At 36.8% G+C, this 14,236-nt stretch overlaps 1 protein-coding gene across 2 annotated transcripts in view; it reads left to right on the top strand.

Moving 5' to 3' along the window:
- The window catches only part of PAAF1 (proteasomal ATPase associated factor 1), a 44,147-nt gene extending 29,911 nt beyond the window's left edge, over positions 1–14,236 (top strand). Inside the window, exons 9-12 of one of the 2 annotated variants that reach the window (XM_003764666.4) lie at positions 2,651–2,766; positions 7,841–7,923; positions 9,053–9,135; positions 12,438–14,236. In XM_003764666.4, coding sequence (XP_003764714.1) covers positions 2,651–2,766; positions 7,841–7,923; positions 9,053–9,135; positions 12,438–12,515 — 360 coding nt within the window. In that variant the 3' untranslated portion in view covers positions 12,516–14,236. Of the gene's footprint in view, positions 1–2,650; positions 2,767–6,623; positions 6,852–7,840; positions 7,926–9,052; positions 9,136–12,437 lie in introns of those variants that run through there. The other variant, XR_002769817.2, reaches the window with a different exon arrangement.

The raw sequence follows: 14,236 nt of genomic DNA, 5'->3' as shown, positions 1-14,236 counted from the left end.
AAATATTTTTTATTCTGTACAGTTAATTTAATCGGGATTTCTTTTTCTGTCTCTCTATTTTTGAAGATGTGTTTCTAATTTTCTTTCTTTCTTTTTTTTTTTTGACAATAGCTTTTATTTTCTAAATACATGCAGAGATAGTTTTCAATATTCACCCTTGCAAAACCTTGTGTTCCAAAATTTTCTCCGTCCCTTCCCCTAATCACCCTGCTTTGGACAGCAAGAAATCCAATATATGTTAAACATGTGTAATTCTACTATACATAGTTCCACATTTATCATGCTGCACAAGAAAAATCAGATGAAAAAGCAAAAAACTGTAAAGAAAAAAAAAGCAAGCAAACAACAGAAAATTCTATGTGGTGATGCACATTCCCCCTCATCTCTTTCTAGATGCAGTTGGCTCTCTCCATCACAAGTCTAATGAAATTGGCCTGATTCACCTCACTGTTGAAAAGAACCATATCTATCAGAGTTGATCATCATATAATCTATAATCTAATTGTTGCTGTGTACAATTGTGCTGAGAAGAGAATCCCTTTTAGCAAATCTTGACTCTTCTCTCAAGTTTTTGCTTGATATGTTTCTTTATTAAAATATTTTCCAGCAGTATGTTTAGAAGAATTGCACATATTTAATCTATATCAGATTGTTTTCTGTGGGGGGGAGGAGGGAAAGTAGGATAAGAGGGAGAAAAATTTGGAACACAAGACTTTGCAGAGATGAATATTGAAAACTATCTTTGTGAAATGAGCAGGACCAGGAGATCATTATATACTTCAACAACAATACTAGATGATGACCAGTTCTGATGGATCAGGCCATCCTCAGCAACGAGATAAACCAAATCATTTCTAATGGAGCAGTAATGAACTGAGCTAGCTATGCCCAGAAAAATAACTCTGGGAGATGACTAAAAACCATTACATTAAATTCCCATTCCCTATATTTATGCACACATGCATTTTTGATTTCCTTCACAAGCTAATTGTACAATAATTCAGAGTCTGATTCTTTTTATACAGCAAAATAATGTTTTGGTCATGTATACTTATTGTGTATCTAAGTTATATTTTAATATATTTAACATCTACTGGTCATCCTGCCATCTAGGGGAGGGGGTGGGGGGGGTAAGAGGTGAAAAATTGGAACAAGAGGTTTGGCAATTGTTAATGCTGTAAAGTTACCCATGTATAGATCCTGTAAATAAAAGGCTATTAAATTAAAAAAAAAAAACAAAAAACTATCTTTGCCTGTATTTGGAAAAGTAAAATACCATTAAAAATATCATTTTCCAGAGTTTCTAAATTGGATTCAGGCATGAGAGCTCACACTGTGAAATCAAGATTGCTCAGTATTGAGCCACAGATGGCTTCTATAGTGTTAAATTCAGTATCTGTCTTTTTGCTCTTTGGCCTAAAAATACAGCAAATCTTTCATTGGAGTCTCCATTAAGACACAAATTGTCCAGAGGAAGGAATAAGTTAGTCAGCCATGAACTAATTCCCCCAATTGGGATTCCTTACCCCCAGACTTAGAGTTTTGTCATAAAGGGCATGAAGTAAAGAATTGTTTATATATAACATGGCTGCTTTTTCTCCACCCATTCTCTCAGGGCCAGGCTTATTACATTTTATGTTATCCTGAGGAGGTTAAAGAGTTTCTGTCCCACTGGGTTAATCCCTCCAATGGCTATGTTCCCCTAATTTTTATGGGTCCAGTGAATTGTGCTACATTTCCATTTAACCACATACCATCAGATTAGCTTTTACAAAGATAAAACAAGGACAAACATGCATTTCCCCCCAATACTTCGGAGGCATGTTTCCTTCATTTCATCTTGGTCTCTAGGACTCAATAAAATGGGAAGAAGAAAATAACTCAGTTTTACTGGAATGGATGATAGACAAAGAGGAAAAGCATAAGAGAAAACTAGAAAGGTAGAAAGCCAGGCAGCAGATTATACTTGGAAAGAAATGAGAATCCGCTAATGATTTTTATGGAGAGCTAATGATTTGAGCAGTTCATTTAAGGAAGATTACCTGTATATCACTGTGTGGAAGACAAATTAGAGAAGGAATGAACTAGAAACAGGAAGAGTAGTTAGGAAGTTACTACAACAGTCCCAGGGAAAGGTAATATGGATCTAAATTAAGACTATTACCTGATGACTGGGCTTGAAGTTGGGACACTCATTAGCTGTGTGACCTTGGACAAGTTACTTAAGTTGTGAAAATCAAATGAGACCTTTGTAAAGTGCTTTGCAAACCTTAAAGTACTGTATAAATACTTGCTGTTAACAGCAACAATAATAATTATTTGAAGAAAAAAATTATGTCTCATTGATCTGCATCTCCTCCATAATACTTAACAGAGAGTTTTATTCACATTGGTTCAACAAATTACTCTGTGCAAGGCATTGGGCTTGATGCTTGAGATACAGTGTAGTCCCTGTGCCTTGAGACCTTGCACTCTACTGGGAATATTTCAAATCCACAAATTGATAATGTAGACTCTGCTAGGAATAAATCACCAGACCAAGCTCTAAGAGAATGTTTTAGATAGGAGATGATTGAAGAGAGGAATGAGTATCTCAAAACAGGAAGTAAATTGCCCTTTATAATTTTCTTTCCTTTCTACTTATTTCTAGGTGTTCCTCTTTGTTGGCTCAGATGCATTCAACTGCTGTACTTTTCTCTCTGGCTTTTCTCTGTTGGCTGGAACTCAAAATGGGAACATATATCAATTGGATATAAGGAATCCAAGGTAAGTACATGTTATACATGGGGCTATTGAAATTTTTACCCTGAGTTCAACTCTAAGGGCATTTGTAGTCTTAGAGATGGGAATTGATTATGTAGTGAGAGTGAGTGCTTCCCTAAGAAGAAATCTGTAAGAACAGGCAATGTAGGTATTATTTCCATTTTACAGAAGAGAAATTTGAGACTTAGAGTAAATGACTTACACAAGGTCACAACAGAGGCCCAAACCCAGTTCTCCTGACTGCATATCCATGGCTCTCTTTACTATGCTACCTTTTTGCTTTAGGCTCGTAATTTGGGCCAAATCAGCTGACAGATTGAGGATATCATAGTTTAGATGTGTTGGTATCAGTAGAAGAGAAATCATTTCCAATATGTAACACTGATTCATCTTTAATAGTAAAAGATTTTGAAGATTCCCTCCAACTTAGCTTTCTAGTTTTCACACACTGGTCTGTTGTGTTTATTATCTTCTCTTGAAGTTTGATGGACAGGAATCATATAGGAGAAAAAGTGAGGTTTGGGGGGTTAAGATCTTTGTTGATAGAGAGAACCCTCACTTGGATGAAATCACAGATCTATCAAGTAGTTTAAATTTGATTTTGGTTTCTAGGTAAACACTGATCCAAAGCAATATTTCCTACTTTTAGAGCTTTCCAGTGTCAGACCTTAGGTATCTTTCACTGTTCTTATTAAAATTATATTGCGAAGTAGTTAGTTAATGGTTCTTCATGTCATGTTTGTTTTGAAAATTAAGCTTATACTATGAAGCAACTCTTCATTTCATTAAACATGATATTTTGTCCTTCTCTTAGCATTTATAGGTTAAAGGCCTTCAAGGTTCCCTACCATATTTCCCTGGGTGGTAGTAAACTTGTCAGAATCTGAGATTGGAAGGTCCTCCTGAGGTTCCCTCTGCCTGCAAATAAGACCTGATCTAGGCCTTTCAAGAGATGGTTTTCTTGTTCTTAGTGATCTCTAAAAAAGGGGATTTCTCAGCCTCTCTGTCCCAGGATCTAGCAATTCATGCTGTTATTGTTCTGTATGCCTTGCTAAAATCTCTCCTGCTTAGAGCATCTGATATCTTCTATTTTAAAAACTCACCATTTATTGTGCCTATAGCTTTCATTAAGTCATTTCTCAGCTTTATCTTTCTTGAACGATCCTTACACTTTAAATATTTCCCAGAAAATCTGCTTTTCTAATGCTGTTAATTGTTGTCATCATGCTTCTTTGTGCTTCTCCTTGTATCATTCATCCATCTCAAGATGTGATCATGTTTGTCAACCCCAACCCATGAGAGTTTAGCATGACACAAAAGTGCTTTAGGAAAATTTGAGAAGGAAAAATTTATGTTCATTTAGATCAGAGAAGACTTGCCAAGGGAAGTCCTAAACTGGGCTTTAAAGAAAGAAAAAGATGCCAATTTAAAAGTGAAGAGAACTGCATTCCAGAAATTGTCAAGGAAACAAACATCAAGGCATTTTTGTTGAATTGAAAGAAATGTTTTTTGTTTTTTTTTAATTGAATTGAACTCCAAAGCTTTACATTAAATCTACTTAGACAAAGAAATCAGTTTAGCAGCTTCTCATAAGTGCTCACACCTATCTCTTAATTTCGGGTGTGGTATTGTGTCAGAGAGCAAAGTTATTGTGTATTATGGGTGTACATGGTTATGTTTACAGCATCCAACATCACTAGAGAATGTGGGTCCTGGGAGCAAGAATGACTTCTCAAGCATCTTTACTTCTTAGCAGTCCAGGGAGTTTTGCTTACTGTATTGTTTTAACATATAATATCCTATGTCTCTTGCATTCCATATTCCTGAAGTTCATTCCTCTCTTAACCTCTGTCTCTTAAAATCCTTGGCTTCCTTCAAAGCTTAATTTAATGCCACCTTCTCTATGAAATCTTTCTTGATTTTTCTAAATGCTTCCCATTTATTCTGTGTATATTTTGTATTTATTTGTATGGATATATATGGTTTCCACAATGCCTGATAGAGCTTGACACATACTGGATATTTAATAAATGCTATTTAATTGATCAGTTGATTTAGAGAATAAAAAATCCTTCAAGTGATTCTCTTCAGTAACTGAAACTAATGTCTGCAAGCACCAAAACTTTTCCTTCTTGGTAAATTGCATGACTTCTCTTCTAAATCCAGATAGAGTTCCCTACAAACGAATGATTTTTCTCCAGTCATTTCAGATTTTTAGACTGATCAGTTATCACCATACTATGTCACATAAAAGTGGTGCCTGGGGAGAATGCCCCTATACCAGATATCTTCAGATTGCTAGACTTCTACCATTTTTGTCTGTTTATACTTTGGTATCTTTTCTCCCTTGGCAACACTGCCCTCATTGCTTTCTTTAAAGTTCTAAGTTAGTCACTCCAGGTCCATAGGCTCTTGAACTTTTGAATTTTTACATAGTTCTTCCAGACTGGAAAAGTTTTAAGTATAGTCACTAGACAAACTGTATTTTTGTCTCTGCTTAGATGGTAGTGAAAAGATATTGATTACTTTGTAAAAAATTTTTTTTAATAATAATAGTTTTTTGTGTTTACATATACATGCAAAGATAGTTTTCAGTTTTCACTCTTGCAAAGGGTTCCAATTTTTTTCTCCCTCTCTTTCCTTCTTCCCTCCCCTGGACAGCAAGTAATCCGATACAGGTTAAACATGTGCAATTCTTCTAAACATATTTTCACATTTATCATGCACATGAAAAATCAGATCAAAAAGGAAAAAGAATGAGAGAAAAAAACAATCAAACAACAAAAAGAGTGAAATGCTATGTTGTAAACCACACTCAGTTCCCACAGTCCTTTCTCTGGGTACAGATGATTCTCTCCATCACAAGTCCATTGGAATTGTCCTGAATCATTATTGAAAAGAGCCACGTCCATCATCATGTAATCTTGTTGCTGTGTACAATGTTCTCTTGGTTCTACTCACTTTACTCAGCATTGGTTCATATAGGTTTCTCAAGGCTTCTCTGAAATCATCCTGCTGATCATTTCTTATAGAAAGTAATATTCCATAACATTCATATACCACAATTTATTCAGCCATTCTTCAGTTGATGGGCATCCATTCAGTTTCCAGTTCCTTGCCACTACAAACAGGGCCGCCACAAACATTTTTGCACATACAGGTCCCTTTCTCTTTTTTAATGATCTCTTTGGGATATAAAGTCCAGTAGAAACACTGCTGGATCAAAGGCTATGCACAGTTTGAGAGCCCTTTGAGCATAGTTCCAAATTGTTCTCCAGAATGGTTGGATCCGTTCACAACTCTACCAACAGTGTATTAGTGTCCCAGTTTTCCCACATCCCCTCCAACATTCAGCATTATCTTTTCTTGTCATTTCAGCCAATCTGACAGGTATGTGGAGGTACCTCAGAGTTGTTTTAATTTGCTTTTCTCTAATCAATAGTGATTTAAACATTTTTTTTCATCTAGAAATGGCTTTAATTTCTTCATATCTATTGGAGAATGGTTTGTATTCTTATAAATTTGAGTCAATTCTCTCTCTATTTTAGAAATGAGGCCTTTAAACACTGATGACTTCTTGAAGCACTCTGTTCCATTGCAGGGGGCTGGGGTGGTGTGGGATGTATGGCATGGGTACCTCTGATTCTTAGGAGTTTCTGTTCAATGAGACCAGATCTGCCTTTCTCCATTTCCATAGTTACAGTCTTTAGGACCACATAAAAATAACACATAATTTTTTATGATTGGCCAGACCCAAAACTGAAATCTAAGGAATAGCTACTAAGTTACTTGCTGATTATACTGGAAGGGACAATACAACTTACTAGACCTGATGGTTTTTTGTTCTTTGTTTTGTCCAGACCTGTGATTTCACAGCTGTAGGGAACTGCTCTTAAAAAGGCTCCTGCCAATGCAGATCAGCAGCTGTCCTGTAACTTAGTCTTAGAATTGCCTGGGCCACTTCATGCTCATGTAACTTGTCCAGAGTCACACAAGCAGTCTGTGTCAGAGTCAGGACTTGAATGTAGGTCTTTCTGACTCAGACCAGCTTTCAAGGCACTTCACTATACTGCTTCTTGGACCTAAAGGTAAATTGCTTAAATAATAGTTTGTTTTGCCTAACCCCTTGTGCTCTGCTTGTCCCATTTCTTACCATTGACGCTGCCCTGTCTCTGACCCTGTCATCATCCCTCATGGTATGGAGTAATTGTTTCTATTGGCTGGTCAGTTTCCTCGACACAGAAAAAATAATCTTCTATTTCCATAGCACTTTAAAATTTGCAAAGTATTTTCCTCACAAGTCATTAAAAATAGTGCCAATATCTCCATTTCACAAGAGGAAACTGAGGCTTAGAGATTATCCATGGTAACTAGCTAACCAGTGGCCAGACTGGGATAAGAACCCTGGTCTCGTGGCTGCACAAACACTTTCCAGTATGCCACCTTCCCATTTGTGTCAGTACTTTTTTGGACCAAACTGATATGACTGAGTTGATATAAACTGGTTTAGAACTTTGCCCCCTTGTTGACAGTAAAGAATGAGCAGGTTCTTCCCTTTAAGATCCTGAAATAGATACATTTAAATAATTCATTCTTGACACGGAACTATGTTGGAGGAGACAGGGCTTACTGTAAATCAGGTTAGTAAAGAAGGGAGTTTTTTACTTTCTCATCTGAACTCTACAGTTAGATTTCTTTACAGACTTATTCTTTTACTTTCATAGAATAATGTTTCAAACTGGAAGAGCCCTAATAAATAGATCTTCCAGATAACCTGCTAATTTTCTAGATGAGGAAACTAAGGCCTTGAGAGATGGTCACACAGGTATTAAAGTGTCATTTCTGGGATACAAAGCCAAATCCTTGGATTGTCACTCAAAGTCACTTTCCACGACACCATTCTGCCTCTCAACTTTAAAATTATCTTTAGGGAGATTATAGTCAGAAAGTAATCGTTGTAAACACTTTATCTTTCTCCCAGCTTTGTCCTGTTTGCTTTAATGTCATTGTTAACATATGTTGGGCCTCACTTTTCAAGAAGACTTTTTGATCATCATCCTGATATTCTTCCCTACAGGGCTCCAGTTCAAGTCATTCACCGTTCAGGTGCTCCAGTACTATCCCTCTTGGCTTACCGAGATGGATTCGCCGCCAGCCAAGGTAATCCTTGAATCAAATGTATAGAACTGACCTCTTTGGCAAGTAAATAAATGCTATCTGAATTTTGTCAATGGGCCTGAGTTTCTATTTTAGTGGAATGAAATAAGGAGAATTGGATTTGAGTTATGATGACACCATGACTCTGGGCAAGTCACTTTACTCTTCTGAGTTTACTTACCTGTAAAATGGGTATAATAATCCTCCTACTACTGAAGGGTTTGTGTTTTTTTTTTCTTCCCAAGAAAGTGCTCTCTAAACCTTAAAGCACTTGAGTGAGTATCTGGAATTACGAATTTAAATAACAATAGCAATGTGAATTTTTGATATTGTTATTTGTATTCATATTTCCACATACTTGTTCAAATTATAACAAGAGAAATTTATACTTTATGTTAATCCATCTATTAATAGAACCTACAGGATTGCTTTTCATTTTAAGGGTATTGCTTTCATATAAATTATTATCTCACTTGACATCATAGTAATCCTGTAGAGATGAGAAGGATAGAAATTAATTTTTTTCATGTCTGAAAAAATGTACATTCATTTCTGTACCTCTAGTTATCATTTTTCTGACAGGAACCAGGAAACATTAACTCTTCTAATGATTGGAGCATTGTTTAGTGTTCTGAAGTCTTTCAGAGTGATTTTCCTTTATATTGTTGTGGTTCTCATTTTTATTGCTCTGGCTCTATTCACTTCAATCTATATCAGTTTGTATAGTTTCAGATCATTCTTCCGCTGTATAAGAAAAATCTGAACTGAATGTGGATCAAAGCATAGTATTTTCACCTTTTTTGTTGTTTGTTTTTTCTTTCTTGTATTTTTTCCCCTTTTGATCTGACTTTTCTTGTGAAGAATGACAAATATGGAAATATGTTTAGAGGGGGAAAAAAGCAAACAAACAACAACAGCAACAAAAAGTGTAAAAAGTATGTTTTGATTCACATTCAGTTTCCAAAATACTTTATGCATGCGGATAGCATTTTCCATTCCAAGTGTATTGAAATTGGCTTGAATCACTGGTTGTCTGATTTTTAGTTCTGTGCTTTTAAATGACTTCTACTTCTCAGACTTTTAAGTATTTTATGATTCTGTGTGATCTGAGCTCTTCCTCTTTCTTTTTCAGGTGATGGGACATGCTTCATTATGCAACAAGACTTGGACTATGTAATTGAGTTGACTGAGGCTGACTGTGACCCTGTTTATAAGGTAAGTCTCAAGGATAGCACCAAATGTAACCTTGGCTAATGATTTGGAGATGCTGAATGCTGTAGCCTGGTGACAAGTCGGATGGTTCCATAGGCCATATTTTTGGTGATTGTTGGTTGTCTCTCAATTCCTAGAATAACAACAATAATAAAAGCAATAATTCCCATTCCATAATATTTAAAAGTTTAGAATTGTTTTTCCTACAATAACCCTGTCAAATGGATCTCCATTTTACAGATAGAGAAAATAAGTCTCACAGAAAGGAAGTGACTTGATAGAGTCACACAGCAGGTGAACATCAGAAGTGAAATTAAATCTAGGTCTTGTGGTACTTGTGGTACAGAATATGGAGCTGAAAGAAACCTTTGTGATCTGTTCAATTTCTTATTATAGATAAGGGAACTTATTCCCAAAGACATCTAGCATCTTTTTTTACTATACTTGGCTGACTGTATTCAATGCTAACATAATCTTCAACTGCTGTTCCCTATCAAGCCACAATTGAAGGCTTGTAGTCCTAGATTTTAGTAATAATTTTGATAAATTGGAATATATACATGTTATGAGCCAGAACTTGAAACAAGCTGTTAACTCAGTGGAATTGATAGAAACAATGCTTGTGTTTACACCTTATTGGCTCACACATTGGAGTTCACAAGTCAGGAGATATCCAAGTTTACACCTCCCACAATCCCACTCTTTCAGAGGAGGAGTCAGACTTTGGGTTCATACCTTTAAGAGATCATATATAAGAAGCTCTCAGTCTCAATGAGAGCTCTCAGATGTAAGAAGCTCTTAGAGCCTCAGTCAAGAGACTTGAAGAGATTGAGAAGTGAGAAGTCAGTTGAGGGGAATGAGGAGCCAGGAGTCGGAGTTGAGCTAGAGGCAGAAGCTGGCAGAGGCAAAAGACTAGCAACGAGAGCTTTCGGAACCAAAGAAAGCTAACTGGGCTATTTTGGAACAGACAATAAAGAATTACTTTAACAGCTGGCTGCATTTGAGGTGATTATTACTTGGAACTGAAACTAAGGCTGCCTCGAGAAACCTGCCCACAGTGAAGGATCATATCTCCATCTCCTGAGGAGATCATATATTATAAAAAAGAAGAGAATACCACATATACAGAGTTCAGAAACCAGGATGGCTTGAAGAACTTGAAACTTGCTAGAATATACCAGGTTGAATTCTGATCAAGAAAGCCAAGTGAGTCATTTTTCTAGGTTTAGGGAACTGGACAGAGAGATATACAGATACTGGACAGGGGGCTGGTAAAAGCATGCAGGGGCTCTGGGAGTTACCATTGCAGACCCTGGGGACAAAGGAACCTCAGGAGATGGAGATTAAGCCTATTTCAGTCTGTATTCAAACAATATCAATTCTTCCTCTGGAGTCAGACAGATTTTTTTCATCATGAGTCCTTTTTGGGGTTGTTTTAAATCATGGTATTGCTGAGAATAGCTAAGTCATTTATAGTTCTATAGTCCCTATGTATGAGTGCAAAAATTGTAGTGGAGAGAAACAGTGAAGTAGGCATTGAATTCATAGGCAAAAGAAGAATGACCTGGGAGTAGATAAAAGGCATGGGAGAGATTGTTGAGATAGCAGTAGAGACTGGGTGCAAAAGTGGCAATGTAGGAGCAGGAAATAATCAGCCTAGGACCAGAGTGAATCAGGGATATCACATAAAGTATAACTAGCATATGAAGAAATAAAGTATGTTTATCTTGAAGATGAACAAACCTAGTAAGGACATAGTAAGTGTTTTCTACGACTTGCTCAATTGCCATGGGAAAATCGATCAGTTTTGATCTGTTTAGCCCCAGAAAACAAAATTAGGAGTTATACAGAAGAAGTAAGAGTTCAGCTTGATAAAAGAACAAACCTCATACTAATGCAATCCAAAATTACAATGTGCTGCCCTGGGCGATGGTAATTCCACTGCACCTACCCAAACTGACTACTCAGGAGTTACTCCAAATGATGTACAGAAAGAATTTATTAGAATCTCAAGAAGCGGACTGTCCTGGCCTGTGGGCCCAAAAGGACAGCAAGGATACCCACAGGAGGAGAGTCATTCACTTGAAGATGCTTACAACTTTTATACATTTCAGACAAAGAACCCCCAAAATCCCACCTTCTATAGGTTGTGATTGGTTACATAAACCTTTATCTCCCTATTCAGTCAGTGGAATGCAGTGAAAAAGGTGATATACAGCTTCGGCCACTTAATTCCTTCTTTGGACAATGGAATGCAGTCCAGGTCTCATCTAAAATTACGTGACTGGGGCCTATAGGCCTGATCTACTTTAGTTAACAGTCTCTGATCAATATGTGCTTAATCTGTAAGTTCTTCACCTTTCCACACATTCACATGGAAGATGGATGATCATTGATTAAATATTGTGTTAGAGGAGAAGCAGAATGTAGGTCAGACTGGGTGACCTCAGAGGTCCTTGTTTTTCTAAGCATCTGTAATTATATTTCCTGTTTTCTTGTCTTCAGAGAAAACAATGATTTTTTCAAAGAGGGCAGCCTAGTAGCTACTTTACTGAATTTAATGTGAACTTTTGGAATGTAAAAAAGAATAATAATAAAATGGATAACAGGATGAAAGGAGATTAAATTATATAAAGTGCTTCATGAAAATTAAAACACTATGTATATCACATACTTTTCACTTTTTCTTTTTTGCTTTTTTACTTAATATTTTTTTCAATTATAATTACATGTAAGGATAGTTTTCACATCCATTTTTGTAAGATTTTGAGTTCTAAATTTTTTCTCCCTTCCTCTCTTTCCTCTCCTTTCCCTAAGACAGTAAGTAGGTTATATAAGTACACCCATTTTAAACATAATATGTATGAACTTCTAAACAAAATGTAAGAGAAATTCATTGTTTCCTACATAGTTCTCTTTTTTGGCTTACAGAACTATTTTGTTTGTTATGGTTAATTAAATATATAATGAAAATTATCTTTTAAATTATCTTGTCTTTGAGAAACAAAATGGCTCAGTGGAAAAAGCATTAGACTTGAAATCATAAGGCATTGGTTCAGATTCCGAGTTTGTCATTTACTAGCTGTGTCAGTTGTCCTCCATAAACATTATTTGCTCTTCAGGAAAATGAGGACACGATACTGTCATTCCTCTCCCTCCTCCCTCCATGGGATTGTTGTAAGGAGATGCCCTTTGTAAACAATACAGAACACAGTAGATATAGGGATAGCTCCTGGTGGAGTGACTTGTTTAGGTAGAAAGTAGAATCCCAACTTTCTCATGAGCTATAAATGCTTGCTTTGTAGGTGTCCACATGGGAGAAGCAGATCTACACCTGCTGTCGAGATGGTCTCGTGCGCCGGTATCAGCTCTCTGACCTCTGATGACTCAAAGAGTTGAGTGATTGGTCAGAAACCAGAATCTTTCATCACCACAGAGCCGAGACACCACTGGCCTCACAGGACCATAGACTCTCTACCCTGGGCACACAAGCGTGCTAGGGCTCTGTTCACAGGGCTAGAGAGACCCAAATATCGCCCTCCACGTGACCTTTGGCCACTTGGATCTGACCAAACATGTAATTTCTATCTGTATTAGTATTCACTCCTCCTTTCCCCTGCACCAAAATCAGCACATCCCTGTTCTCTCCACTCAACGGTTAATCTGGCCCCAGAGATGCAGAAGGGGAGCCCTTCTCTCTGCAGGACTTTGTCTACTGTGTGTGTGCAGTTTTCTGAGACATCAAGTCTATTGGATGTGCCTGTCGAAACAGAGAATCAGTCAGCCCTCCACAAAGGAAATAAAGGAGAAGTATTTGAAAACTTCAGGAGAAATCTTGTTTCATATTTGCCTACAAGATTTCTTGTAACTCTAAGGCTGAAAAGCACATTGGTCTTAGATTTGAAAACAGGTACCTAGTGATTCCTATTAGTTGTGTGACTTTGGGCAAGTCCCTTTCTCTGTCTTAATTGAACTTTCTTTATCTGTTAAAAAAAAAAGGGGGGGGGGTTTAGGTTATGTGATTTAGACACACACGAGATGTTTAAGTTCCTTCTGTATGATGACATAGCTAGGGACTATGAATACCAAAAATGATACAATAATAAAAAGCCTCAAGGAACTTATATTGATTGTTGAGATAGCTTGTATGAAAATAAGTATATTAAAAATGAGACAGTGGTTGTTGGGAGAAGCACTAGCAGTTAAAAGGTTCAGGACAGGCCTCCTATAGAAAGTTGTATTTGAGTTGAGCTTTGCAGGAAACTAAGGTTTTTTAACAGGTGGAGATGAAGAGGAAATGAATTTTAGTATGGGGGACATCCTATACAAAGATAGGAAATGGAGTATCGTATGAGGAATAAGAAGAAGAAGATCTGTTTGGGCCAAAGAGAGCCTTAAGGAAAGTAATATATGATAAATTTAGGATGGCAGACTGGAATTAGGTTTGAAGAACTTTAAATGCTTAACCCAAGGAATTTGAATTTGATCTTACAAATAAAAAGAACCACTGTAGTTAATTCAGCATGGAAGTGACATTGTCAGATCTGAATTTTAGCAATGTCATCTTGGAAGCTTTATAGAAGATGAATTAGAAGAGTGGTGGAGGCAGGGAGAACAGTTAGGAAACAATTGTAATGACTCAAGGAGGAGGTGAGGAGAACCTGGGGTATTAAGGAGGTAAAATCAGCAAAACTAGGAAATTAATTACTAAATAGTAAAACCCATCTTAATGTCTACTCTCAAATGCTCTTAACAAATGAGGAACCAGGGATCTTAGTGCAAATTTGCATCATTTCCTAATGGATATTAAAGGGCCAAAGGCTGGGGGTGTGAGAAGGGTAGAATAGTCAGCAGACCAGTCAATGAACATTTATTAAGCACCTACTATGTGCTAGAAACTGTGCTAAGCAAGTCCTGGGCATAGAAAGAAAGGTAAGAGATCCCCTTCTCAAGGAGCTTAAAACAACCTGTAAACCACTAAGTACAGATATGGTATAGATAGGATAGAGCCTAACATTTACATAAAGTTCCAAATCAAGAAATAGGTGGAAAAATGAAAAAAGAAAAAAATTAGATCATAAAAGCTATTTTGGTGACAAAGAAG

The sequence above is a fragment of the Sarcophilus harrisii genome, chromosome 3 (assembly GCF_902635505.1).
Source record: "Sarcophilus harrisii chromosome 3, mSarHar1.11, whole genome shotgun sequence".
NCBI lineage: Eukaryota > Metazoa > Chordata > Mammalia > Dasyuromorphia > Dasyuridae > Sarcophilus > Sarcophilus harrisii.
This window is presented reverse-complemented; position numbering and strand designations above follow the sequence as displayed.